Source organism: Sminthopsis crassicaudata, chromosome 3 (assembly GCF_048593235.1).
Source record: "Sminthopsis crassicaudata isolate SCR6 chromosome 3, ASM4859323v1, whole genome shotgun sequence".
Classification (NCBI taxonomy): Eukaryota; Metazoa; Chordata; class Mammalia; order Dasyuromorphia; family Dasyuridae; genus Sminthopsis; species Sminthopsis crassicaudata.
The window spans coordinates 400903520-400929474 of record NC_133619.1 but is presented as its reverse complement, the minus strand read 5'-3'; the positions used below and the strand labels follow the sequence as shown (position 1 = coordinate 400929474).

General features: G+C 43.0%; 1 protein-coding gene across 3 annotated transcripts in view; it reads right to left on the bottom strand.

Moving 5' to 3' along the window:
- Window positions 1–25955, bottom strand: part of UBASH3B (ubiquitin associated and SH3 domain containing B) — a 158739-nt gene that overhangs the window by 34883 nt on the left and 97901 nt on the right. Inside the window, exons 1-4 of one of the 3 annotated variants that reach the window (XM_074302690.1) lie at window positions 14804–14939; window positions 8776–8833; window positions 7751–7937; window positions 5219–5417 (exon numbers count right to left, since the gene is read on the bottom strand). In XM_074302690.1, coding sequence (XP_074158791.1) covers window positions 5219–5417; window positions 7751–7937; window positions 8776–8833; window positions 14804–14930 — 571 coding nt within the window. In that variant the 5' untranslated portion in view covers window positions 14931–14939. Of the gene's footprint in view, window positions 1–5218; window positions 5418–7750; window positions 7938–8775; window positions 8834–14803; window positions 14940–25955 lie in introns of those variants that run through there. The other 2 variants (XM_074302691.1, XM_074302689.1) reach the window with 2 other exon arrangements.

The following is a 25955-nucleotide window of genomic DNA, read 5'->3' as shown; positions in this document are numbered from 1 at the left end:
AGCATTTTCAGGGAGGTGTGGATTAGCTAAATAGTTACTTTTTTCTACTGATTCCTCTTAAAAAATATACTAGCAATGGATCTTTTTTAATTCCATTATTTACATAGGAAATTGAGGTTTAGAAAAGGGAAAATGCTTCAACCCTCAAGACTGCCCAGCAAGTTTGAAGGAAAATCCTGGTTTAACCAGTAGCCCTAGCCAATAGAGTCTATGTCTGGGCCAGTGAGAAAAGAGAGAATTGGGTCAAATGCTTTCAAGGTCCGTGATATCGTTGCAATCAATGCCCAAGAGCTCTTTGTGATTAACATTATCTGAAATTTTTTGTACCAAAAAGAAAAAAGCCATGCAAATGGGGAAGTAATTTACTATTCATTTAAAATGAAAAAAAAAAAAAAAGTAACAGAATCATGTAATGGAAAAATGCACTAGATTTATTTGAAGACCTGTGTTTGAATCTTGACTCTACCTTATCACCAGTGTGACTTCCTGATAAGAGATTTAACTTCTCTGACTTGAGTTTCCAGATCCATAAAATAGGGATAATACTTATACTACCAACCTCTATGCTAACTAGTTGTATGGCTGCCAGTAGGGAAGTCACTTCCCCTTTCTGGGGTCTCGATTTATCCATCAATAAAAAGAGGATTAGATGATCTCCAAGGTTCCTTCCAGCTGCTATAATGCTATAGATCTAGCTTCAAATCCCTACAGTTTTATTTGGACAGAAGTACACATCGCTGTCCAAAGTGAGAGTGAGCAGAGGCTTATGCCCTAGGCTAAGGAAGTCCTGGACTGGCTTACGAGTGTTTTGGGTCTGACGGGAGAAATCTGGTCCTTTCATGAGACTCAGGAACAGTCAGGCAAAAATATAACGCAAACACAAGGGCGCTGACTTTCTATGGTTCATATTACAAAGGATGCTTAAACTGTCGGTGACTCTTAAAGTACAGGTTTTATAGAATGAAGCCAATTTCACTAGAACCACCCTATTCTGTCGCCACGAGGGGGCACTAAGTGGCAAAAAACCCAGGTCTCTCCAAGTAGGAGAGTAATAGAAGGCTCCCTTAAGCATCCTCTGGGCCAGGCTCTATTCTCACTTGGTCACTGTTTGAGTCCTGAGGGCTCAGAATGAATGTAAATAGCCATTGTTTCTGTTTGGGCCAGAAATCTTGAGGATTTTCCCCTGCCAAACTGATGGTTATCATTTTTCTGATGAGGTAAAAGAGGCCAATCTGTGTCTCATTTTGTACCCACCACTAATCGCTGTAATTCCCTCAGTCAAAGTAAGACCCTGGAAAGTCTTAGCTCAAAAGTCCAAGGTCTGCCCCTTCACAGGCCATCTCTGGTGTCCTAGCTCGGTCTTGCTACTGGATCTAGACGGCTCTGGAGGAGAAAGAGAGGCCGGCCTCCCTTACATGCAGGGCACAGCATCGCCTGCCTGATGTCCCGGTCTTCTTCTAGAACTGAGGTCCAACAACAAGGAGCACCACTGCCGCTGTGGCTGAGCCCGGCTCTGCCCAGCAGGGAGGCTCTGGGCTCGGCGGCCACCTCACTCACTCCCTGGTTCCTGACCATGAGCCTCTGCCTAACCTCAGATGTAGCACTCTAATAGATTCTGACAGCAGATAGAGTTCAATGAGGAAAAACCAGTTCTCGGAGGTACCATCAAAGGAACAGGAAACAGTTTGCTTCCTAAGCTACTTCTCATATATGTGAAGGCTGTTTGGAAGGCCAGTCTTCCAGAAACTCTTTTTAATGGGGAAACTGCTTTTCTGGAATGGGAGGAAATCTGAGAAGGCAGCCGAACCCAAAGTGCTGAAAAACGTGACCACAGACAGTATCATGTTCAAGGAAGAGCAATTAGACTGCTGTCGTTGGATCAGAAAGTGTGTGAAGGCGTGTGAAGAGAAGTCTGCAAGGGTTCTGTTACGAAGAAAGCAAAAGACTAGAGGACTTCAGATTTTGTTCCATAGGAAACACAGGCAAGTGAAGTTTACGGAATAGGAGGGTGACATAATCGGATCTATGTTTTAGAAAATCTTGGTGGCTAAGTGAAAAGTACCTTTGGAGAAGACAGTCTTGATTCAAGAACACTCACTTGAAGGCTTCTGCAGAGAGATTAACTAGAAGTTTCATTAAATAGTTATCTTTTTCTACTGATTCCTCCTTAAAAAAACTCCTCGCGTAGGATCTTTAACTCCATTATCAACATATAACAAACTGAGGCCCAGAAAATAGAAGCTTCAGGCAACAAGTGCCTGAAATAGGGCAGAAGCTGTGCCATATTCTGAGAAGGTAAAACAACAGACTCTGAGAAGACAACAGGTTGAATATGGGTAGAGGAAGACAGTGAACCCCTACTGTAAAACTGAATGACTAAAAGCACAGAAGTAACCCAAAAGTAACAGATTGCTGGGAAGAGGGAAAGCTCGTGTTGATTTGAAGATACTCATGGACCAACTAGTTTGAAATGTGGAAGATGGGAACGTAGAAGTAAGAATAGGATTTATTGTTGTTATTTAGTTGTTTTTCAATCATGTCCCACTCCCTGTGACCCCATTTGAGGTTTTCTTGACAAAGACACTGGAGTGGTGTGCCATTTCCTTCTCCAGCTCATTTGACAGATGAGGAAGCTGAGGCAACAGAGTTAAATGATCTTCCTAGGATCACACAGCTACTAAGTGTCTGGGGCCGGATTTGAACTCAGGTTTTCCCGATTCCAGGTCTGGCACTCTGTTTACAGGGCCACCATCTGAGAAATCACCTATAGAGAAGACAGCTAAATTCATGGGAACTGATGAGATCAGCAAATGAGATAGTACATACAGGAAGAAGAGGGTCTGGTATAGAAAGTATACAATATAGAACCTTGAGAGCACCCACAATTAAGACGTTAGAGAGGATGGCAAGAATGAAAACCCAGCAAAGAAGTCTGAGAAGAGCTCTGAGAGGGGACCAAAGACAACGGTATCCTGAAAATCCAGACCAGGGAGAGGGATATATAGTAAAAGGAGGTTCAGTGTAAAGTGTTTAAGGTAGGTCAAGAATGGTGAAAAAGGAGAATCGGCCTTTAGATTGATAGCAAGTAACTTTGGAAAGAACAATTCAGGGCACTGGGCTTCTCAGATATGGAAATCTAAAAGAACTATGTGGCCTTGGGCTTCCCCCTGTCTCTGGGAGCTTCAGTTTTTTCATCTATAAGATGAAGAGACTGAATTAGATAATCCCTAAAGTCCCTTTCAACTCTGACATCCATGGAGTTATGATGATTTGATTGCTCAAAAAACACTCTTTAATTCAGTCTGTCAATATCTTACCTAATCCAGTTCAACCTCATTCTTGTCTCAGAATTTTATAAATGCTATTTTCCATCCATTCACTCTCCAATCCCCCAAAACATCTCCCTCATCCCTTTTACCTATCAAAACCCTGGCCACTATTAAAAGCCTCATTTATACCCCAGCTCCTTCCCCCATTATTCTTTTTTTCATGTATCTTTACTATTTTGTTTTTACTATTTCTTACTTTTATTTATACTTTACTACTTTTCTTTTTCTTTTTAGTAATTGCTGACAAAACATTGAAATTAACAGTGAAAAATGGTCTCCTGTAAACCAAATTTTTGTAAATTTCATAACATTTAAAATTTTGTAAAAACAAATTTTGTACAATCACCAACTGTTTCTGGACTTCAATTCAATCAGTACACACATTTTAGCATTTCATTGTTCTTTAATGACTTCATGTGTTCCAGTTTAATCTTCCTAGCTAGACTGTAAGCTCTTTGGGGGTAAAGAACAAATAATAATAATGATAACTAATATTTATTTAGTGATAACTATGTAGCAGGCACTGTGCTAAGTACTTTACAATTATTATCTCACTGGATGCTCACAATAACCCTGGGGGGGGGGGGTAAATAGATGCTATTATTATCCCCCTTGAGGAAACAGTCAAACAGATTAAGTGACTTGCCCGGTATCTGAGGCCGGATTTGAACTCGTCTTCCTGACCCCAGGTCTGGAACTCTATCCTCTGAGCTCCTCTTCCACCCCCCCCCCCAAAGCTAGACACAGATGCTCAATAAATTCTTCTTGACTGATTGATGCTTCCTTAAGGGAGACTGTCTTTGCCCCCATTCCTCTCGGTGTCTGTCTTTGGCCACAGAATTATGTTCTCCTTTTGTCTGCTCTTTATTTATGCCCCATCCCGACCAAACTTCTCATTAAGCTAAGTGAGTCTGTTGGACCTGTAGCTGCACAGAAGCCAGCTTTGTAACCTCCTTTTCTTCTTTTCTCCAGAATAAACAACATAACAACCTCCCCTTTCAGCTAATTCTTTTAATGGGAAGTCTCAACTGGATTAATCTGAAAGCCCTAGTTGGAATAAAAGGAGAGGAGTCTTTATGGGGCTGTATTTTAAGGCTGACCCATGAGGCTCAGATTCATGTAATGAATTTTAGCAAGTAAAGGGAAATGGCTCAGTGAATGTTAGTATTATTTAAATACTAAGTGACCGTACTGTCCACGAGATCCATGAGAAATTCTGACCCAGTACTCTGGCTCCCAAAGAACCACATGACATAATGGAAGAAGAGCCACAGGGTTCCGAGTCAAAGTCTGAGCTCTAGCCCTGTACTCTACTTACTTACACATTCTTATGTCCTCTGAAAAGTCGCAATTGGAGCCTCAATCTCTTCATCTGTAAAATGGGAGCACTGATGTGTAGACTACCTAACCCATAGTGACGTTATAAGGTAAGGATCAAATGAGAAGATGTATATAAAAGCTTTTTTTATACAAACTTGAAATCTTACGGTTATTATTATCAGGCCCAGATGAACATGTGGATGGGAAGAAGAATGAGAGAAAGAAAGATTCTTGAATTCTGAATTGGGAAAGGGTGATGTTGTTCTACTCTCAAGGCCCTGGAAGCGGGCTCTGGGTTCTTGATCTCATTGAGGAGGAGGAAAGACACCTACACCCTTTCCCCCTCTAGCCACTTCTGGACGGGCATGCCGGCTGCTCTGAGGCTGGTGACCAAGTGCCCTCTCCCCCAAGCAGAAGGGTGAGCTTTTAGGGCCAGGTGCAGCCCCGGCAGTCTGTTCCCATTCATTCCTTCACTGACCTTGTCGCTGCCCTCTCCGGGCGTCCGCCCATCCTCGCCCCCCAGCTCCCACCTTCTCCAGGACCTCCAGGCCGGAGGGCAGCTGGCTCACCCGTTTTAGACGCGGCCTCGGCAGCAAAGTCAGCAGCAAACTTCTTGAGAATCTCTGCGCTGTCCTCCTTCACAAAGAGCCCGATGAAGTTGGAGGAGGTGTAGAGCTCCAGGGGCAGAGGGGCTGAGAACTTGCACTTCCAGCGCATGACGGTGGCCTGCAGGGCCTCCCCCAGGGCGTCCACCTTGCTGTCCTCACACTGGCAAGAGGAGAGCACAAACTCTGGTCACGGGCACACAGTGACTCGGGGCGGGGGGGCAGCCCTTCAGGGTCTGGGAACCCACCAGCCATCTCGGGGGGCCAACAACTGACCTGGGGCCTCCTCCTTCCTACTCCCTAGCAGCTGAATACAGGGCTGTCATGGAGGAAGCAGGAATGAGATGGTACATGAGTCAGAGACAGAGAGAGAAGGACAGAGGGAAGGGGGAAAGGAAAGGGGGAGCAAGGGAGGGGAGAGGGAGGGGGGACAGGGAGGGCAGAGGGAGGGCGAGAAGGAAGGGGACAAAGAGAGAGAAGGAGGGAGAAAAGGAGGGGGGAGGGATAGAGGAAGGGAAGGGACAGAGGGGAGAGATAGGGAGTGGGGAAGGAGAGAGGAAGAAGAGGGAGGGAGAGAGGAGGGAGGGAAGGAGAGAGGAAGAGAGAGAGAGTGGGGAAGAAAGGGAGAGAGAAGAAGGGAGGAACGGAGGGGGGAGAGAGAGAGAGAGAGACAGAGAAAGAGAGAGAGAGAGAGAGAGAGACAGAGAGAGAGAGAAAGAGAGAGAGAGAGAGAGAGAGAGAGAGAGAGAGAGAGAGAGAGAGAGAGAGAGAGAGAGAGAGAGAGAGAGAGAGAGAGACAGAGACAGAGAGAGAGAGAGAGAGAGAGAGAGAGAGAGAGAGAGACAGAGAGAGAGAGACAGAGATAGACAGAGAGAGACAGAGAGAGACAGAGACAGAGAAGGGGGGAAAAGAAGAAAACACACAGAAAGAGACAGAGTTTGAGAGAGAGAGAATGTGGGGGAGGGGATAGAGAGAGTGGGAAATGGCAAGGAAGAGAAAAGGAGAGGGAGAGGGAGAAAGAAACAGAGAGGAAAAAAGAAGGGGAAGGAAGAAGAGAATAAAAAGAAGAGGGAGAGGGAGAAAGTGGAGATGGAAGGAGAAATATAGGGAGAAGGGAAGAGAGAGGGAAAGAAAGAAAAAAATCTAGAAGGAGAGAGACACACATGCACGATGAATTAAAAAGCCAAACACACATGGTTTTTTAAAAATACAGTTTTGAATTATTAAAAATAAAATTTCTTATTATCCCCATCTATTAGGGAATATGCCATTGTGAGTGGATGTTGGCTGGGCTCTCAAAGTTAAACAAGCTCGGACAGATCCTACAGGCAGAAGGGTGTGGGTGACCTGCGGAAGACTCGGTGTGGCTGTAGGAGGACGGGGTCACTATCAGACAGGAGAGGCAGCACGAGGCAGAGGAAGGCGCCGGTGTTTGGGCGTCGTAGGGCCCGGGTTCCAGTGCCGTGTTTGACACCGTCCCTAAAACCACTTCTAAATGGTCTCTAAAGTCTCCTCCAGCTTTCAAATCGGAGCCCACGGCCGCCGATGGATGAATTCCGCTAGCCTAAAGTGCTCGTGAGTCCGCGCAGACAAAGTGATGGAGAGAAGCTGCGTCCTCCAGCTCCTTTTGTGTCTTCTGATGATCAAAAGTTGCTCTTCTTCCTACCCGTTTGTGTTTCAGAAGCACGGGGCCCGGGGAACTGTGAGCTCACCGTGTCCTCACTGAGCGTGAGGAAAATGATAATGTAGCCGGAAAGCTGTGAGCACATTTGAAAAAGGATTTTTACAAGCCCTGGGATGACTAACGGAAAATGGTGAATATATTTATTCAGAGGTAAATGAGAAAAGGAAAAGAGAAAAAAACTCTCACCTGAACAACAACAAGCATACCAATCTTGAAGAAAACAAGCCAAAAACCTCTAAAGACCTCTATCTGAGGTAGCTTGACTTTTCCCCGCTTCGTCTGTACACATAAGGGGACTAACCATCTGTTTTCTCTCCCCAGAGAGAAAGTCAGATCTAAGCACACGCTGAAGACGGGAGTCTCGAGGTCAGACCTCTTCAGGAACTTTCTGACCACTGCCTTGTTAAACAAACGGCTGGCGGCACTGGCCACAAACCCCCAGTACCTCCAGTGTCTGCTCTTGGCTATGGGAGGAGTGGGGATACACGACTATGGCAACAACTCAAATCCACGACGACGGCTCAGTCTGGTCGTCTTTGGGCATGCTACAGCGACCACAGCAGCAATGCAGAGTCAGGCAAGGAGGCCGGCAGCCCTCGGACAGCCCCCCAGGCCCCCGGCAGATCTGAGAGAATGACGCGCCCCCGTCCCAGCCGGCCGCCTCTCACCCAGTCTCCAACACGTGCCCGAGGGACTCCTGGCTGCGTCCCCTCCCCCCCGGGGTCGCTTTCTGGGAAGGAGACAAGGGCCTCTAGAAGAGGGCCAGGCCCTTCCTGGGGACAGGACAAAGGGGCAGAGAAGAGCTAGCTCACCATGAAGAACTGGCAGAGGGTGATGTGGGGGAAGATGTTATGTGCTTTATTCTTCCCACAGATCTGCTTGGACTGCTGCCAAAAGTCGGAGAGTTTCTGAGCTAAGGGGCCAGTGGGCCGCAGGTACAACACGTACTCCCGGGGCAGGGAGTCATCCAGGAAGGGGTCGCCGACGTGGGAGAACAACCTGTAATAGAATAAAGGGGGACAGAGAGAGGGCAGTGTGAATAACAGCGGGGGACTGAAAGGAGCCATCAACCTGCCCACTAGTCACTGGTCTGGGCGACATCCCATGAGAGAAAGGTTTCTTTCTCTTCTCCCTTTTTCCTTGCCTCGGCTGCCATCCCCACCCCCACTCCTGCCACCCCCTCTAGTCTATCTTAGCAGAAGCAAGTTGGAACATTCTTTTCACACCCAACACATGCCTAAACAACCGCCCTCCTCCTGTGTATCATGTTACATCCTCCCCTTCCTTTATTTTATAGCTGCAGGAAACCTTTTCTGATTTGTGCCCACCCCCTTTCCAACCCACGAGGACAATTCCAGCCCAATCTTTCTCTTCCTTAAACTCCTGCAGTTGTTTCTACATCCAGGAGACCACCAAACTTAAGGGGAGCTAGAAGGTATCCTGCGAAGGTATGTATCTGAAGACTAAAAGTACTAGCCTAGAACCCCTAGAGGGCGAGACTGGCAACGCCCATCTAACGTGCCCTCCATGGCATGAACATGCTTCGTAAATTCAGTTACCAGCCCCAAGAAAAAGGTGCCAGGCTTCTGTAGGACCTCAAGCTCCAAGAGGGCAGCCTGATTTTGCCCCAGTGAGAGACGAATATCTACTCGAGTAAAGGTAGTTTTACTCAAAAACAAATAAAAGGAACTAGCTACCAGACTTGCTTCCATCAACTCCCCCCCAACCCTCCCCACCCACCCCTCCAAGCAGGGCTCTAATGGAAAGCTAATGCATATTCAAGCCCATGAGCTGGGCTAATTGTATGCTATTTTCTCTCTATTTATTTATTTCATACCAACCAGTCACATGCTGCCTGAACACTCCTTCCTCCTGTGGATGCCAAGGCTTTTTGTCTAGAAAGAGAAATCAAATTTCTATTGTTAGTATTTTTAGCCTCACATCAGCTTTTTCCCCATAGCACCTAGAGCTGAATGCAAGGGAGGAGTCTGTGGTCCCCTATTAACTGATAGGGAGAGATTTCCAGCAGGATCTTTCCCAAGGGCCACATCAAGGCCTATGAAAGAGTTAGGGCTGGCAGTTAATTTACATAGAATTAGCATCAACCTAGCAAGCTGTCTGACACACTGTGCCTTCTTTTTGCAGGCAGTTTTTAAATTACAGTTTTCTTATTGCTCCCCAAAAGGCTCTTGCGTCTTATTTTTGTTAGGGGGAAGGGGAGAATGCTATTTTGCCTTCTTGCCTTGTACTTCTTTACTCATTCATTTGCTCTCTTCTCACATCCCCACATCCCTTGAGGCCAGTTAGTTAGGACCAAAAGAACATGGCATCTCTATGGCTCAAGCCAAGTTAGATGCCCATAAGGGCTTGTTGGATTTGCTATATCCCACTCACAAAGGATGCACGCAGAGGATCCAGCCATCTCACAAACGTCTATCTTTGTTTCATCCTCTGCTCAGGAGAAACAAGTCAGCCAGTCATCCAACTGATGTTTACTAATCACCTGCTAGGTGCCAAGCACCAGGCTAAAGTATAAGATAAGAAAAATAAGAAAAAACAAAGATAATTCCTGCCCTCGAGGAGCTTACAATCTACAGAAGGAAAACAACACAGAAAAGGAAGCCAAAAGAAAGGGGGGAAAGTAACCAAGGTAAGGGAGGATGTCAGAGACACCTCAGAGTAATGCAGCCATAAGGCATGAGGGGGAGGTTCTGAGCTGAGCATCCTCCTTAAATGGAGGTTTGGGAGTTCATAGCTCCACTCTCCAATTCCGACAGAGGTAGAATATCAAGGCTGGTGATCTTAACAGGATGCTGAGATTATCCCAATAACCATCTTTCTGGGGCATGGTAGAGAAAGAGAATTCCTAGGAGTGCATTCAGGTGAAAAATGAATCCGTAGTAAGAGAAACTCCACAACCATTGACTCAACAGATTTCGCTGCTGTCCATATATCTTAAGGAAGTTAAAGATTAGGGGGAAATAGCCAATGTACACCACAAATATTTATACTGGCAGTTTCTATAATAACCGAGAAACAGGAACAAAGTAAATATGTTATCAACTAGAAAACAGATTGCACTAATTAGGACCTAGCGGTAGCTAAACTAGTTGTGGTACATAATTTAGAGGAATATATCTACATGTCCTCATTATATTGGGTGGATCCCATGGGGTGAACTTAAGGGAAATCATGAACAAAAAGGATTGGGGTAGAATGGGCAGGGCTGCAAATTGTGCCAGAAAGCATCTCCATTTTGATTGTAAGCTCCTTGAGGGCAAAGACTTTTTACCTTACTTTCTGTCTCCGTGCTCTATGCCTGGCAGTGCCTGGCTCAAGGTAGGCCATTGCCAAGTGTTTGCTGATTGACTGTGGCCTGAGGAGATGAGATCCATTCTAGCATAGGAGTTAACGAGAGGGCAAGAGGGAAATCAGACAGGAAGTTCTCAGAAGAGTCCTTAAACAACAAAAGCACAGGTCCATTGGAAGAACAGACTACCCTTCTTTACAGAGCACCTTTTGCTTACCAAGGGCTTTGTAATAAGAACTAATATTTACATAACCCTACTTTATATATGCCAGTACTGTGCTAAGAACTTTATAAATATTATCTCATTTGATCCTCATAAAAATCCTAGGAGGTAAAGTGCTATTATTATCACTATTTTGTAGGTTAAGGAACTAAGGCAGACAGAAGTTATGTGACTTGCCTAGGGTCACACAGCAAGTAAGTGTCGGAGGCTGGATCTGAACCCAGTTCTTCCTAATTCCTCTATCCACTGTGTCACCTAGCTAACTGCCTATAAACATCATAAACATCTTGTGTGATCTGAGTACACTTTAAGACACTTTAAGAATGAAAGTAATTATACTCACGACTGCCCTGTGAAGTAGGAAGTACAAGTACAAGTAGCTCCCATTTTACAGAAGGGAGGTAACCTATTTCAGGCCTGGCAAGTAAAGTAGCCAAGACTACAAATCCTCTTCCTTCCTCACACCAAGGAGCACCTCTCACCTCGTTGTAATTCAAGTCAAAGGAACTGAGGAGAAATTCAGAGGGGGACACAGCAAATCTTAGTAGTGGAGTTGCCATCCTTAGGAAACCACACTGGAATAAGTGGGGGGGGGGGACAGGAAAGGTACCAGGTAAAAATTACACTTTATTTCCCAAAGCAGTAGATTAATAAAGTGTTAGATCTGGAGTAATTCTGTAATTCATTTAAGCCCAAATCCCCACTTCACAGATAGAAAAATTAAGGGCCAGACAGGATAATCCTCCATAAAGAAGTCAAGAATTTCTCCCCTCTCTCTCTCGTCTCTCTGTCCCTCTTTTTGTCTCCCTCTGTCACTGTCTCTGTCTCTCCCTCCTTCCCTCTCTCCCCTCCCCCCATTTGGCATAAAATTTTGGCCACAGTCAACCTGGCCAAGCAGATCTGCAAAGCCAAGCTTGAAAAAATATTTATAACTGACAGGCCTGTTGTGAAATACAATCATATAGAGACAAAAGTGACTATGATGCCCTGAAGACAGAAGCTGGACATTTGAAAGACTCCAAAGGTACATGTATCCCATCAGCACTCAATGGTGGAATGCTCAAGGCTCCCTGAGGGACCAGCCTGTCCTGGCAAGCTCCCTTTAGCAACTACAGGGTTATAGGAAGCCTTGCAAATCTCCCTTTGTCATAACTCCAGAAAATCAGTCTTTTCAAAGGTTAGCACTCTCTAGGTTACAGATTATACTAATGTTTCAAGAACAATAGGGAAGAGAAGAGTTCATTTGCTGCCTGCAGAATTGTACTATTTATGTAAAGCAACCAATTTCGTGGGTTTTTCCCTGACTTTACTAGAATGAATCTAAATGCAATTTAATTTTCTTCTCCTGATGGTATCCAGACTGTACTTGGAAATGAAGGAGCTATTAAGTTCTGGTCTCTATAATTCAAAAAGGGAGAATTTAGAAAAGGTTCAAAGGAAAGTCTCATAAAGATGATTAAAGGGTTGAGAGATAAGACCTAAGACGAAAGATGAAAGGAACTAAGTTTATTCAGCCTGGAGTCTACAGAGTGTGGTCACATAGAAGATAGTGACCATCTGGGCTTCTAGTAAAGACAAGAACAAGAAGAAACAGGCTTTGGCTAAAGCATAGCGGACTAAAGTCAGACACAAGAAAGAGGTAGTGTCTCTGCTGCTCCTTTATCCACTGAAGCAGCAAGTTAAAGATGCTCCATTGGGCTCATTCCCAGAACTCGGCCCACAGAACAGGCGGATCACGGACAGCAGCAGAACAAATCTCTCCCCCTCTCCATCCTCTTCAAGCTGTTGCTATGGTGCACTCCACCCTTCATGGCCCACCGAGCCAATGAGCTCAGCTCCAAGGGCGGTGGGAGTGTGTGGAGGACCCTTCACACCAGACTGAGAACTGTATAATTCTGCTTTCAGAGGAGTGACTCAGGAGTGAGACCAAGATACAGTTTGGAAAAATATTTGGGTCTCAGGGGAACTGTCCTCTTAAGCTGAACAGCACTGATTATCTGAATTATCCCGGTTTTGTTACTGAATGGGACCCCCAGCTAAAATCAGCAGAGCACAAGCTCTGTAGTTCAGGGATAGGTGGATAAAAACCATATATCTTGTATAGCCTTCATTTTTCTCAATAATTAAGCTGGGGTTAAATTAATCTTTTTGGCACAATGGGGAGTGGGGTAAGAGTATTTCCAAATCTCAGTTATCTGAATAGGAATTAATAGAGGAAAGGGAGCAGGAAGAAGCAGAGATAACATAAAAACAATGGGCAATTCAGACATCCACTTCTGGTCTTGTGTCCATCCATCCTGAATCCCTGTTCCACCGTGAGCTTTGCTTTCCCTGAAGCCCTTTACAATGATCTTGATAGGGGTGTGTGTGTGTGTGTGTGTGTGTGTGTGTGTGTGTGTGTGTGTGTGTGTGTGTGTGTGTGTGTAATTCCTTCTTCCTGGTTCAATGAAGACAAGTTCGGGACTTTTCAAAAGGAACTTGTATTTGGAAACTAAGGGGAAAACCAACAGATTTCTCCTTCCCCTCCCCTGCCATCCCAGTCCTTACAAGGAAGAAATGAATGACTTTTAAAAGTATATATTTCTGATTCTATCTTTAACCAAAAGAACAGGTTTGGCCAGTTGCTAAACAAAGATAATCGTGAAGCACCAATTCCAGTTCTTATGGTATTCTCAAATCCTCCCAGAACCTACTTTGCAGTCTTTTCTTTGGAGATTCCTCCTGCCCCAGTCAATCTCTCTGAACCTAGGTACACGACATACTGTAGAGCTCTTCAACTCCTTACCCAATCCTTAATTCTCCTACTGACTGCAGGCACAGACTTTATATGGCCTTCAGGCCCCTAGAAAGTCTCCTGATTCTGAAAGCCATCATCATATTATACCCATTTCCTTCTGCCTATTCTAATAGCCAATTGCATAATTACTAACAATTTGTGGATTGACCTAGTTCTACAGCTGAGTGAAGCTGTGTCTTTGCCTGCTGTCACTGTCGCTTTGCATCTAGACTTTTCTAATTAATAGTATTTTATTTTTTCCAATTATATGTAAAGAAAATTTTCAACATTTATTTTTTGAATGATTTTGAGTTCTGAATTTTTCTTTTTCCATCTCCTCCCTCCTCTCATAAGCAAGCAATCAGAGGTTATATATATGCAATAATGTAAAACATTTGCATACTAGTCATTTTGTGAAAGAAGAAAGAGAACAAAAGGAAAAACCCGCAAAAAGCAAAAAGTGAAAACAATGTGCTCAATCTGCATTCATTCTGTCAGTGCTTTCTCTGGATGTGGATAGCATTTTCCATCATGAGTCTTTTAGAATTGTCTTGAATCACTGTGTTTCTGAGAAGAGCTAAGTCAATCATAGTTGACTACTGAACAGTGTCACTATTACTGTATACAATGTTCTCCTGGTTCAGCTCACTTTATATAGCATTAGTTCACATAAGTTTTTGCAGGTTTTTTCTGAAATCCACCTGAGTAAAAAAACCTTACTCTTTTTTTATCAACAAAAAATTGATTTTTAAAAGCCATGTGAAAGGATGCTCCAAATCACTAACAAAACAGAAAACACAAAAAACCAACTCAATTTAGATATCTTGGTTCACATTCATTTGCCAGCAAACTGGCAACGATGTCAACAGAATAATCCATGCTGGAGAAGAGATCTAATTTTAATCGAAATCAAATGAACTTGACTTGCCCCTGTAGCCTGTTTGCGTCATTCCAGACACCTTGGATATCTCAAAGCACACTCCAGGTTGCTGTATGAGAGGAATGAACCCCAGATTTGGAGACATAGGATTTAGGTTTCTATTTATCCTCTACAATTTACTAAATAATTCTGGAAAATTCACTAAAGTGGCCCAAACCCCAGTTTGAGTATAGTGATATTCACAGTTAAGTACAGGAAAGCTGTAGGGAAAGTTGCTTGAGGCCCAAGAAGTGCTATGTGAGAGAGGGTTACAACTCCTTTTTCGGGGGGAGGGATGCTGGCTGAATTTTTTTGTTTTATTTTGTTTTTTATTAATTTTTATAATTATAACATTTTCTTTGACAGTACATATGCATAGGTAATTTTTTTTACAACATTACCCCTTGTACTCCCTTCTGTTCCGAGTTTTTCCCCTCCTTCCCTCCACCCCCTCCCCTAGATGGCTGGCATTCCCATACATATTAAATATCTTATAGTATATCCTAGGTACAATATATATGTGCAGAACCGAATTTTGTTGTTGTTGTTGTTGTTGTTGCAAAGGAAGGATGGTATTCTCAAGGTAAAAATAATCTGGGAAGAAAAACAAAACAAAACAAAACAAAACAGTGCTCACAGTTTACACTCTTTTCCCAGTGTTCCTTTTCTGGATGTAGCTGATTCTGTCCATCATTGATCAATTGGAATTGGATTAGCTCTTCTCTATGTTGAAGATATCCACTTCCATCAGAATACATCCTCATACAGTATCATTGTTGAAGTGTATAATGATCCCCTAGTTCTACTCGTTTCACTCAGCATCAGTTCATATAAGTCTCTCCAAGCCTCTCTGTATTTCTCCTGTTGGTCATTTCTTACAGAGCAATAATATTCCATAACATTCATATACCATAATTTACCCAACCATTCTCCAATTGATGGACATCTTCATTTTGCTGGCTGAATTTTTATTTTCTATCTATTGCATTCCTCTAGCTCTTATTCACTTGAACTAGGGATGTCTGACATCCTCCTTTGAGGTCAATGACTACTCCAATCTTTTCTGCCTCTGGCTACCAGCACTGTCCGTTTTCCTAGGCCTTGTTATGACTAACCATTCAGATTGCTTTTAAGGGAGTAAATGACCTTCTAGAATACTATCACTACGTCTGGGGTTTTCTTTCTTTTTTCAGCAAACTTTTATCAGAATAGGGAGGCCCTGGCGAGGAATTTCTACTGATTCAAAAGGGGGCTCTTGGGCAAACTTTATAATCTTAAGGAGGGTGCAGCAGACGGCACTGCAAGGTTAAATGACTTGTCCAAAGAAACTGACCTTGAGAGGTGGCTAGCTTCAGTCAGGAAAACCCAGGGCCACCTTTACAGTAGCAAAACACCTTAAGTAAAACAATCATTCAAAATAAAGCTTTTAAACACCTCATATGTGCTAAGCCCTGGGAATATAAAGAAAAGTAAAATTATGACTCTCTGTCCTAAAGCTCACATTCTAATGGAGGAGATTACATGTAATTAACCAGACACATACACACAAGATGCAGCCAAAGTAGATGAGAGATAATCTGAGTAGCAGGTACAAATAACTGGTCAAAAATAAGACTATTCCCCCCCAAAGGGAGATGAGGATCATTATTTCACAATAATAAATACTCAATCAGAAAATGTATTTAACCAGAACCATCATTCCCCATGCATTCCAGTTCTGGTGTTAGAGTTATCCCTTCCATCTTGTGGGGTTAGAGGCATGGCACCTCACAATCTGGAAAATCCACATAAAGATTTTTGGCCTTCCCTTCATACCAGAGAAGAAATCTGAATTACTGTTGTATTAAAAGATAAAAATATGCTGATACTACATAATATAATACAATGCATAAAATATTTCATGCATTTCAGAGTTTTTAAACTATTTCTGTGTTAGATATCTACTGGCTTTTTTTGTGTTGTCTGTGGTTTCTGCAAAACTCAAAAATTCCAGTTTTATTTCTTATGCTAATCCTGGATATATTGACAAGGTGATGGGGAAAATCACGATGTAGAAGGGACAACTGTACTGTCATTAGCTTTAGAATAGATGGGTGATCACACATGCTCTCTGCTGGTCCCCTCCCTTCTTTGCTGAATGCTATCTATCTCTGGCTGAGGTCAAGAAAACAACTGTTTTAGAGATGGAGGAAGCCTATGAGCAAATGCCACAACTAGATGACAAAGCAGATAGAGTACCAAGTATAAAGTCAGGGAGACTCCTTTTCCTGAGTTCAAATCTGGCCACTTCCAAGCTGCCTGACTTTGAGCAAATCACTTAAACTTGCGTGCCTCAGTTTCCTCATCTGTAAAATGTTAGAAAAAAATTGGCAATCCACTCCAGTATCTTTGCCAAGAAAATTCCAAATGGGATCGTGGAGAGTTGAATATGACTGAAAACACCTGAACAACAACAAAATAAGAATAATAGCTTACATTTATGTAGGGCTTCAAGGTTCTATAGAGTACTTTACATAGAATCACAGCATAATAGGGCTAGCTAGACAAAGAAAAGATCTCATATATTATCTAGGCCTGCATACACCTTCATTTTATTGATGAAAATAATAGACATATATTATTGTGTCTGATCTTCATGTCAATCCTGAAGTAGAATTTATTATTTTCATTTTACAGATAAGGAAACCGAGGCTCAGAGTGATTCAATATATTGCCCAGTGTCACATAGGTAGTAAATATCTGAGGTGGGATTAGAAATAAATAAGTCATTTCATTACTTCCAAATAAAGAAATCTTGCCTCAGTGAACCCCTGAAACAGAGTCAGAGCTCGGGCTGTGTAGTTTAATTCCTTGATCCTTATCCAAAGACTGTCTTTTCGATGAAATGGAGAGGAGCAGAATGGGCAACGTCAATTCAAATGATGGACTTGTCAATAAAACATAAAACATAATGGCTCCAGCCCATTTCCTCCAGAGGAAATGGCTCTAATAGAAAAAGATGTATTGATTCTAAAGATCCAACTTGAGGATCAGTCTTGTGGCTGAAAACACAGTGCTTAATGGCCCTGGGGCTTTCACTGAGAGTGGCCAGTTCTTGAGCACAAGAACATCTTACTGAGGCTAGAGCAAACTTCCTTCGGATGGTGCTGCCCCCCATCTGTGGGGAGCGGGTTCTCCGCTGTCTCTCAGGGCAAAAACTGGGGGAGAAAGCCTGCTGGGCTCAAGCCCCTTCTGACTGGAGCATGGAGAGCGCCGAGGCTCCTTCCTCCTATATGTCTCCACACACCTCCCTCACACCAATCAACAAGGCTACTTTCTGGCTCATAAAAAGTCGATGAGACGGCTCTCCTTGGGGGGTAGTTAGTAAGAACGTGCTTTTCAAGTCCCCCGGTGTTTTTATGTGGCAAGACCTAGCAGTCGCAAGAGGGACGGTTGTTCTGCTCCTTCTGAAAAGGGACCCCATGTGGGGGCCTCCACGGCAGGGAAGCCATAGTTTGTAATCACAAAAGCAGCAATTAGGCTGCGGGTGGTCCCGTGAGGGTCAGCCTTTCTACCTCAGCTCCCTTTGAAAGAAAGGCATATAGCTATACAGGGGAAAATAACACTGATTATAGGGTGAGTTCATCTTATATAAGGCAAATCGGGGGGAGGGGGGAAGGAGACCTCTACCCTTGCCTAAGTGATCTCACAGCTTTCCTAAAAGACAGGGAGGGCAAATGTTTGTATTCTCCTTGACAGTCTAAAAAGTCTACTGAACTACGGCTCAGTCTGGGGGGGAACAAGGTATTTACTCTGGCACAACTTTAGCTGCTGGAAGCTCTCTGTGACTCCACTTACACATCTATAAAATGGGATAACTGCCACCTGCCCAATCCCCTGGTGTTGGGAGGAAAAAGGGAACTTTATAGATGTAAAAAATGCTTTGAAAAGTTAAAAGGAAGAAATCATTTTATCTAGAACCAGAAGCTCAGGGAGTAAGTGATTTGCCTTCTGACAGCATGTCAGGAAGCAAGCTGGGCTCAGGCTCGGCGCTCCTTTCCCAGACTTTAACCCCACACACTTTGCTATGCTTTTTCTCTGCTGGATACCTCAGGATGAAAGATAGGTTTCTGACTTTCCTGGTGGAGAGAATACGATCAGAGAAGAGGTTAGCTGACCAGGCTCAGGGTAATATTTAAAGAATTGGTTATTTTTCCTTCTTCAGAAAAACAGAAATGGAAGCAGTTAGAAACCAACCCCTAGCTACAACTACTACAAAAACAGAGTTTGTTCTAATTGCTGTTGAGATCAGCAAAAGTAATTTCAAGGTAAATCTGGCTGATTTAGGGAAAAGGGCAAGAGGAGTAATGTTGGGTTGGGGGGGGAGAAAAATTCAGGACATGGCCCTAGAATACCTGGGTCCTGTTGCTTGTGTATCCATGGCTTCTGGGGTGGTTTAGTGCAGAGCTCCAAAGTGCACATTTCATCTGATGGGGGACAGCACAGGTGAGAGAACAGAAATAGAGGTCCGAGCGGACAGAGCTTTGGGCCTGGAACATTACAAGCTGTCACTTTAACCTCTGCTTGACTCAGTGTCCTCAAGTATAAAATGTGGATAATAACAGCTTCTACCTTGCAGGATTGTGAGGAGCAAAGCTCTTATACATAGTAGGCGCTGTGTAATAAGCCTTAAAATGAAGAAGCATAATCAAAATGGATCTGGATGAAACAGATGAAGCGAGGAGTCATTTAGGGTTTTGTATAATAAGAAAGACTAATTCATTCTTCAAGTATCTCTACCCCCTCCTTTCTCCAGGCATTCAACTTGGTTAAAAATACTACAACATGAATAGTTTCAGTCCTTCTAGAACAGCTTAAACCTAAAACTATCTAAGGAAGAAGTTGTGACTCACAGCCCTACGTGGGTCCGGTGTTTTTGGCCTTGAGTAGCCAAATCTGATCACAAATCTCAGCCCCGTCTGGGTTACAGGGACACACACACACACACACACACACACACACACACACACACACACACCCTCCATTTAGAGCTCTCCTAGGCACTGAGGTCCTTCGTGTACAGGGGTGTGTGTATGGTCTCCTCTCTGAGATTTTAATTTCTGTATCCTACTCAATGCCTAGCTCAGTGCACATGGAAGGTATCTTCATGATTGTGGAATTGAATCTCAACGACCTATTTCCAAAAACAATTAAAACATGATACAATAAATAGTACATTTAAATTCTGTTGAATGTAATTCACTGAAAAAATTTCACTGACTGTTGCCTTCTCTCCTTCACCTTGACTACTGACTTCCCTCATTTTCTTTTAAGTCCAACTAAAATTCTACTTTCTATAGGAAGCCTTCCCTAATCCCAATTAATTCCAGTACTTTCCCTCTTTTAATAATTTCCTGTTTGTTCCATATATAGCTTGCTTTGTATATATCTGTTTGCATGATGCCTCCCTCATTAGAATGTAAGCTTCTAAGGGCAGGGACTCTAGTTTGCATTTTTTTCTACCTCTAGCACGTAACATAGTGCTGGTACCTAAGATTCTTAATACATTTTTAACGATTGACTATTATCAGTCAAAAGAAAGGTCTGCATTAGCGATACCTAAGGTGCTTTTCTGAATCAATGATTCTGTGACTTCTGGGCCTGGTATCAACAGTCAGCTGTGGCTGCTGCTTCCCTGCGGTGCAGCAGGTAACTGGGCTCAGCCAGAGAATGGCTTTCCACAAATATGTCAAACAATGAGCAGCTGCTTTTCCATCCTACCTGATGGGTCAGATGGAACCCCAAAGGCCTAGAATACCATCCGGGAACCATGCCAACATCCCAGGAACAACTTTATTGTACAGATTTGTAAAATTGGAAGAGACTGAATCAGGCAGCCAAAAAGGATGATCTAAGAGCTACTGTGTTCTGAGCACTATGGTGAGTATTTTGGGAGAGAGTGTAGGGAGCTTACTTTTGGGTTGCAGAGACAAAGCCTCGCATAAGTAGGTGGAATGCATAGATACTTACCATCCCTAAAATAAACCTAGATTTATTGAACATTATAGTAGAGAGGAACCTTTGAGATTGCCTCATCTGTACAATAAGATCCTCTAAAATCCATGCATCCTATGACCTAATCCAAATTCTTTTGGGCAGATAATGAAACTGAGGCTGAAACAAACCTGACCAGGTTCCCACAGGTAGATTTACTGATGATGAGAACATGTACAAAGGACAGGTCCTTCAAGCTGGCATGTAGGTGACTCATTATGTTGTATGGCTTGAGCAGTGATGCAAAGCTTACCCATTCCAAATACTAGCCTGCAATGGGGCCAGACACTTCCCTTAAGTCATAAAATGTCCATCATCATATCCCTGTGTCATTAGTTGGTCACCATATGCTGGATAACAAAGATCCATCCCTTCTGGAGCATTATCTTTTGATAATTTTGAATATGTGCTACCTTGTAGCCCAGGTATTCTGTGCTATTCTCAACCTCTTCATCTTCTCTCATAAGCACATTAATCAGGCAGGTTACCTAGAAAACTTGGAGAAATGACACTAGGGACAAAATGTAAGGTAGGTAAGTTGGGATGGTGAAGAAGGAGCAGAATAGAACACAGAAAACCCCTATCAGGGAGGGGGTTCCACAAACTCCATCACAGAACTGGAATTAGGGGTAGGTAAAGGGGTAAGGCAAATGTCTAGGACACAAATAGAAATTACTTTTTATAAATGTCTAAAACTGGGAATGATTTTGTTCTAAGTCATTTCTTGTTTTAAAACGAAGCTCAAAGTCTCTAAGGGATATAGATATAGTAATATATAGGAAAAGCAATTTCCAGATCTTGCTTAGGATACATAATGCCTTGTTCAGGCTATACTGGGCTAACGAGGGCAGGCCCCAGGATATACAGAGAATTAGAGAGGAAAAGAGTAGAAGGAAAAAAAGTCCCTCTATTCATTTTTAAAATGCTTTTCATAGTCTTCAGCCAGGCCTATGTAAGCAAGAAAAAAGACGACACAAATGTCTTAAAAAATAACATAAAAGTCAAATCCTTTATCTCTACCTGGTAAAATCATTCAAGCCTAAGCTCATATGCCCTCTATTCCAATCCTTCCCACCCTTAGAAGTAATGTGTCTCTGTCCTCCGAACTCCAGAGCCCTGCTGACCCCTTTCTTGCACTTAGTACATCTTGCTGTGTGGTATACTTATTGGCATTCCTTTCTTATCTTTTATATTAGATTGTTCTCTGAACATAGTGTGTCTAACTTTTGACTGAGGTGGTATATGATCTGGGCCTTGAAAAGTGAGTAGTATTTAAAGGCAATTGAGGACATGGAAGAAGAAGGACCTAGAGAAGAAATAGGAAGAAGAAAATGGGAATCCAGGGATAAGGTATAGGTAGGTATATGTGTGCAGATAGAAGATAGATGAATAAATATACACACATATACACATACATACTACACTATATCTGGAGTGGGGCATTGTTTAGATGAAAGCAATAAAAATCAAAAGGAACATTAGTAAGTTGAAGAATAACTGACAGAGACCACTAGAATGGGGAAGGGACTACAAATCCTGACATTTAGTGAGAGGGCTAGACCTGAAATCTGAAAGACTAGAATATAAATTCTTATTCCAGACATTTCCTAGTTGTAGGACCCTGGTGCTTCCCCTCCCCACTTCTTCCTTTCCTTTCAGCCCACTTTGCAGGGACATGGGAGAAGAGATGTCTTCTTTGCATCTTTTCTCCTGCTCAGGGCAAATTATAACCTCTACCTCTGGGCTTCTATAGCCATTAGACCTACAAGAACCTAAAAAGCCAGTTTCACCCGGTAGAATCCAGTTCAGTCAATTTATACTAACCATTTACAGATCCATCTGTTGATCAATGAATGAATCTATCAATTAATCAGCAAGCATTATTAAGTGCCTGCTATGTGCCTCAAACCGTATAGGGCTGGGGAGAGGGAATAAAGATGAAAAAAAATTAAACACTCCCAGACCTCAGGAGCTTAAATTCTAATAAGAAAGGGAACATATGCAAGCACATAGGAATCAGTTAATAAATGCTTATTTATATTGATATTGAAGATGATGAAAGGAAAGGCAACTGAGGGAATCGATTTGATATTTTTGGGCAGAGTCCTGGGGGGTACTATGGTAGAGATGGGGGAGCAATGGAGAGGAGATAGAGAGACCGAGAAAGAGAAAGAGGTAGAGATGGAAAGAAACAGAGAAACAGAGAGAGAGAGAGAGAATGACAGAGGGGAGGGGGTGCAGGGGGGAAGGAGAGAGAATGTGTGTGTATGTGTGTGAGAAAGCATGTGTATGAGACAGAGGTATGTGTGTGTGAGACAGAGTGTGTATGCATGTGGGGGGAACAAGAGAGGAAAGGGGGTAGTAAAAGGGAGAAGAATGAGGGAAAAGTAAAAGAGATTAGAAATAGGAGAAATGATGAAGGAAAGAAACATGGGAGAGGAAGGAGGAAAGAAAGAGAACACGGGAAAGGAGAAAGGGGAAAGAAAAGGAGGTGGAAGGGGAGTGAAATTCTTTCCATTTGCTGCCTAAATCATCCTCCCTCTCCACACACTTGAAGATGGAGCCTGCTTAGCAATCAGCCTCCTTGGACTGGCTTTTTCTTTGTTCAGTCCTTGGCGATTATCTTGTACTCTCACTGCACAGCTGGAATCCCCAGGAACCAGCCCTTGCAGCTTCTTCCAAGCCCTGCCCCACACCGCTAACAAAGGTCAGCTTCCATTTTCAGAAACCATCAGCTACTTCTCCTTTAAGCCACCATAATCACAGAGTTTACCAATACAAATTCTTGCTCCACTCCTTCTAGGGGAAACAAGAGAGGGGCCAAGAGCTCTGCAGGCTGCAACATGTGCCCTGGTCCTGCCCATCTTCCCAAGTGATCCCCTCCCCACCACCTAGTTTTGAGCTTGGCTCCTCAGAACACTAGCTTCTGACTGCTGCAAATGCAGCATCCTCCCCAGACCTAGGACAGGAAAAAACAAACAAACTAGCAAAAGGAGTGTCTGAGCTTAGGATCAAATTTTCCAACTGCCAGTAAAATCTCCAGAAAGCTCAAAGCATGTTCACACATTTTTGGCCTCTGCTTATAGGAGAGAGAAGAGAGATTGGATTTTAGAGATTATTTAGTCCAATTTCCTCATTTTCCAGATGAGAAAATTGGGGCCCAAAGATGAAGCATCTCATCCAAGATCAGGAGGGTAATAACTGGACAAACCAGCATTTATTCAGGGCTCCTCTCTCTCCTTGGTATCCCCACTTTCTTTACCAAACCCTTGTCCAGGATTACTCAATTATTAATAGCTAGCATTTATCTATGGTTTCAAGTTGGAAAAGTGCTTTACAAATATTATCTCATCTTTCCCTCACAACAATCCAAGAGGTAAGTTATTATTATACTCAATTTACAACTAAGGAAACTGAGGCAAACTGTGGTCAAGTGGCTGGCTCACGATCCTCCACCTAATAAATGTCTGATGTTGGATTTGAACTTGGTCTTCTAGACTTCAGGTCAAGCGCTTTTACCCTATCCCAGAACTGCTAATTAGAACCCAAGGCTCCTAACTCATTTTCATTCACCTAACAACTGTTTGCTGAGCCCCACTTTGTGGCCATTACTGTATTAGGCATTGAGTGTTTGGGTTGCTTTGTTTTTGTTTGTTTTGTTTTGTTTTTGAGGGGGAGGTTGGAGAAAAAAATACAACGATAATATTTAGTTGTTGTTCAGTTGTTTGTCATGTCCAATTTTTCAAAACCCCATTTGGGGTTTTCTCAGCAAAGATCCTAGAATGGTTTAGTCATTTCCTGCTCTAGCTCATTTTACAAATGAGAAAACTGAGTAAAGAGGGTAAAGAGACTTTTTCAGGGCCATACAGCTAGCAAGTGTCTGAGACTACATTTGAGTTTGGATCTTTTCAACTCCAAATCCAGGGCTCTATCCACCAAACCATCTAGCTGCCACAATGATAATAGCTCACATTTATATAAAGCTTTAAAATTTAATTAAAAAGCACTTTTTTTTACTCACAACACTTTTGAAGTAGTACTTAGTACAGATGTCATCACCACCATTTTACAGAGGTGAAAACTGAGGGTTGGAAGTAAAAATTACTTCAAATCTGTGATTCTAGTTTTCTACTAAAATTAGTACCCTGCTGTTAAAAAGTTTATAATTTTCAATTTCAATTCCAGTTAGGCTGACTCAAGATAGTATTTAAGATCTGAGTTATGGGGTTTAGTTCTTCTTTCCTAATTAATTAATTGGTCCTCTTTCTTAAATGGTCTATGAATTACCCAGTGAAACCAGGTGCTCAAAGCCTCTTTCAGTGACTTGAGGAGGGGAAGAAGGACTTTTATTTTGGATACAAAAGATTTTGGTAATTAGAACCAAACTACAGGAAACAGATGATCAAATTAATCAGTGATTAAGTAAAACCAGAGAATGCTATAATTAATTACCTATGTTTATACTAGCTTAGCCAACAGGTTTATGGAAGAATTTGCTAATTTAAACATGTTCTCTCTTCTTCTCTCCCTTCTTCCCTTCCTCCCTCTCCCCCCCCCATGCCTCTCCCTCCTTCTCTCCACCTTTCTTCCTCTCTGTCTCTCCCTCCTTTCCCTCTGTTTTTCTCTCTGTCACTCTCTCCTCTCTCCTACTTCTTTCTCTGCCATTCTCTCTTCTCTCTCTCCTCTCCTTTTTCCTCTCTGTGTCCCTCTGTTTCTTTCTCTCAGTTGGTGGGCACTTGGGAGCCCCGAGATGATTCCTAGCTAGCCTTGCTGAGTCTGTGTTAGTCACTTCCCCTGTGTCTGTGTTTCCCCCTTTGTTGATAAAGCTGAGCTCATGGGCTGGAGGGAGTGATAACTAGAGCTGCAGCTGTGAAGGACTTTATAAATGCTCAGGAGGATGTCTCTGTAGAAGAGATATCTGTAGGGTCAGTGGCCCTCCCCAAACAAATTCTTTTTGGCGCCAGGCCACTGAATATTGCTAAGAATTGAAATCTGTGAGAGTCTCTGACAATTAGAGATATCATTATGCACCCTGACTTTGTGTAACCATTTGGTGTTTTCTTGGCACACATTCTGGGGGGTTTGCCATTTCCTTCTCCAGCTCATTCTGAAGATGAGGAAACTGAGGCAAACAGGGTTAAGTGACCTGCCCAGGGTCACACAGCTAGGAAGTGTCTGAAGCCAGATTTGAACTCAGGAAGCTGAGTCTTTCTGACTTCAGACCCACCACACTTCATCCCCTTTGCCACCTGGCTGCCCCTCCTGAAATTCAGGGGTATGAAAAGGAACCATCTGTCCAAAGTATAGTGATGTCCTCTCTAGTCCTTTCCCAGCCCCTTCTTTATCTGAAACTTTAGGATAGAAGAGAAGGGAAGAAAGGGAAAAACAATCCTCCTGAAGACCTGGTTGTAGCTCTGGCATGGTCCAACTGTACAAACTCAGGCAAGTCATTTATGTTTCCTGGGAGTAAGGGACCTCATCTGAAAAGTGAGGGTGTTAGGTAAGGAATGCTGAAAACGCCACCTCTCAACTCAGGATTTACAGAGTATTAATAGGAAGGGAGGGAGGATGATTCAAATTCAACAAATATTAAGGGGCTTGCAAAGAGAAATAAAACAATACCTGCTCACAGGGAGCTTACAATCTGGGGGGGGGGGGGCAGAATAAGACAGATACATAAACTCAATATAGAACAGAATATAAAAGAGATACAACTATAGTTTTGGGGCCAGAGAGGTCGTATTCAAGCTTTAGGC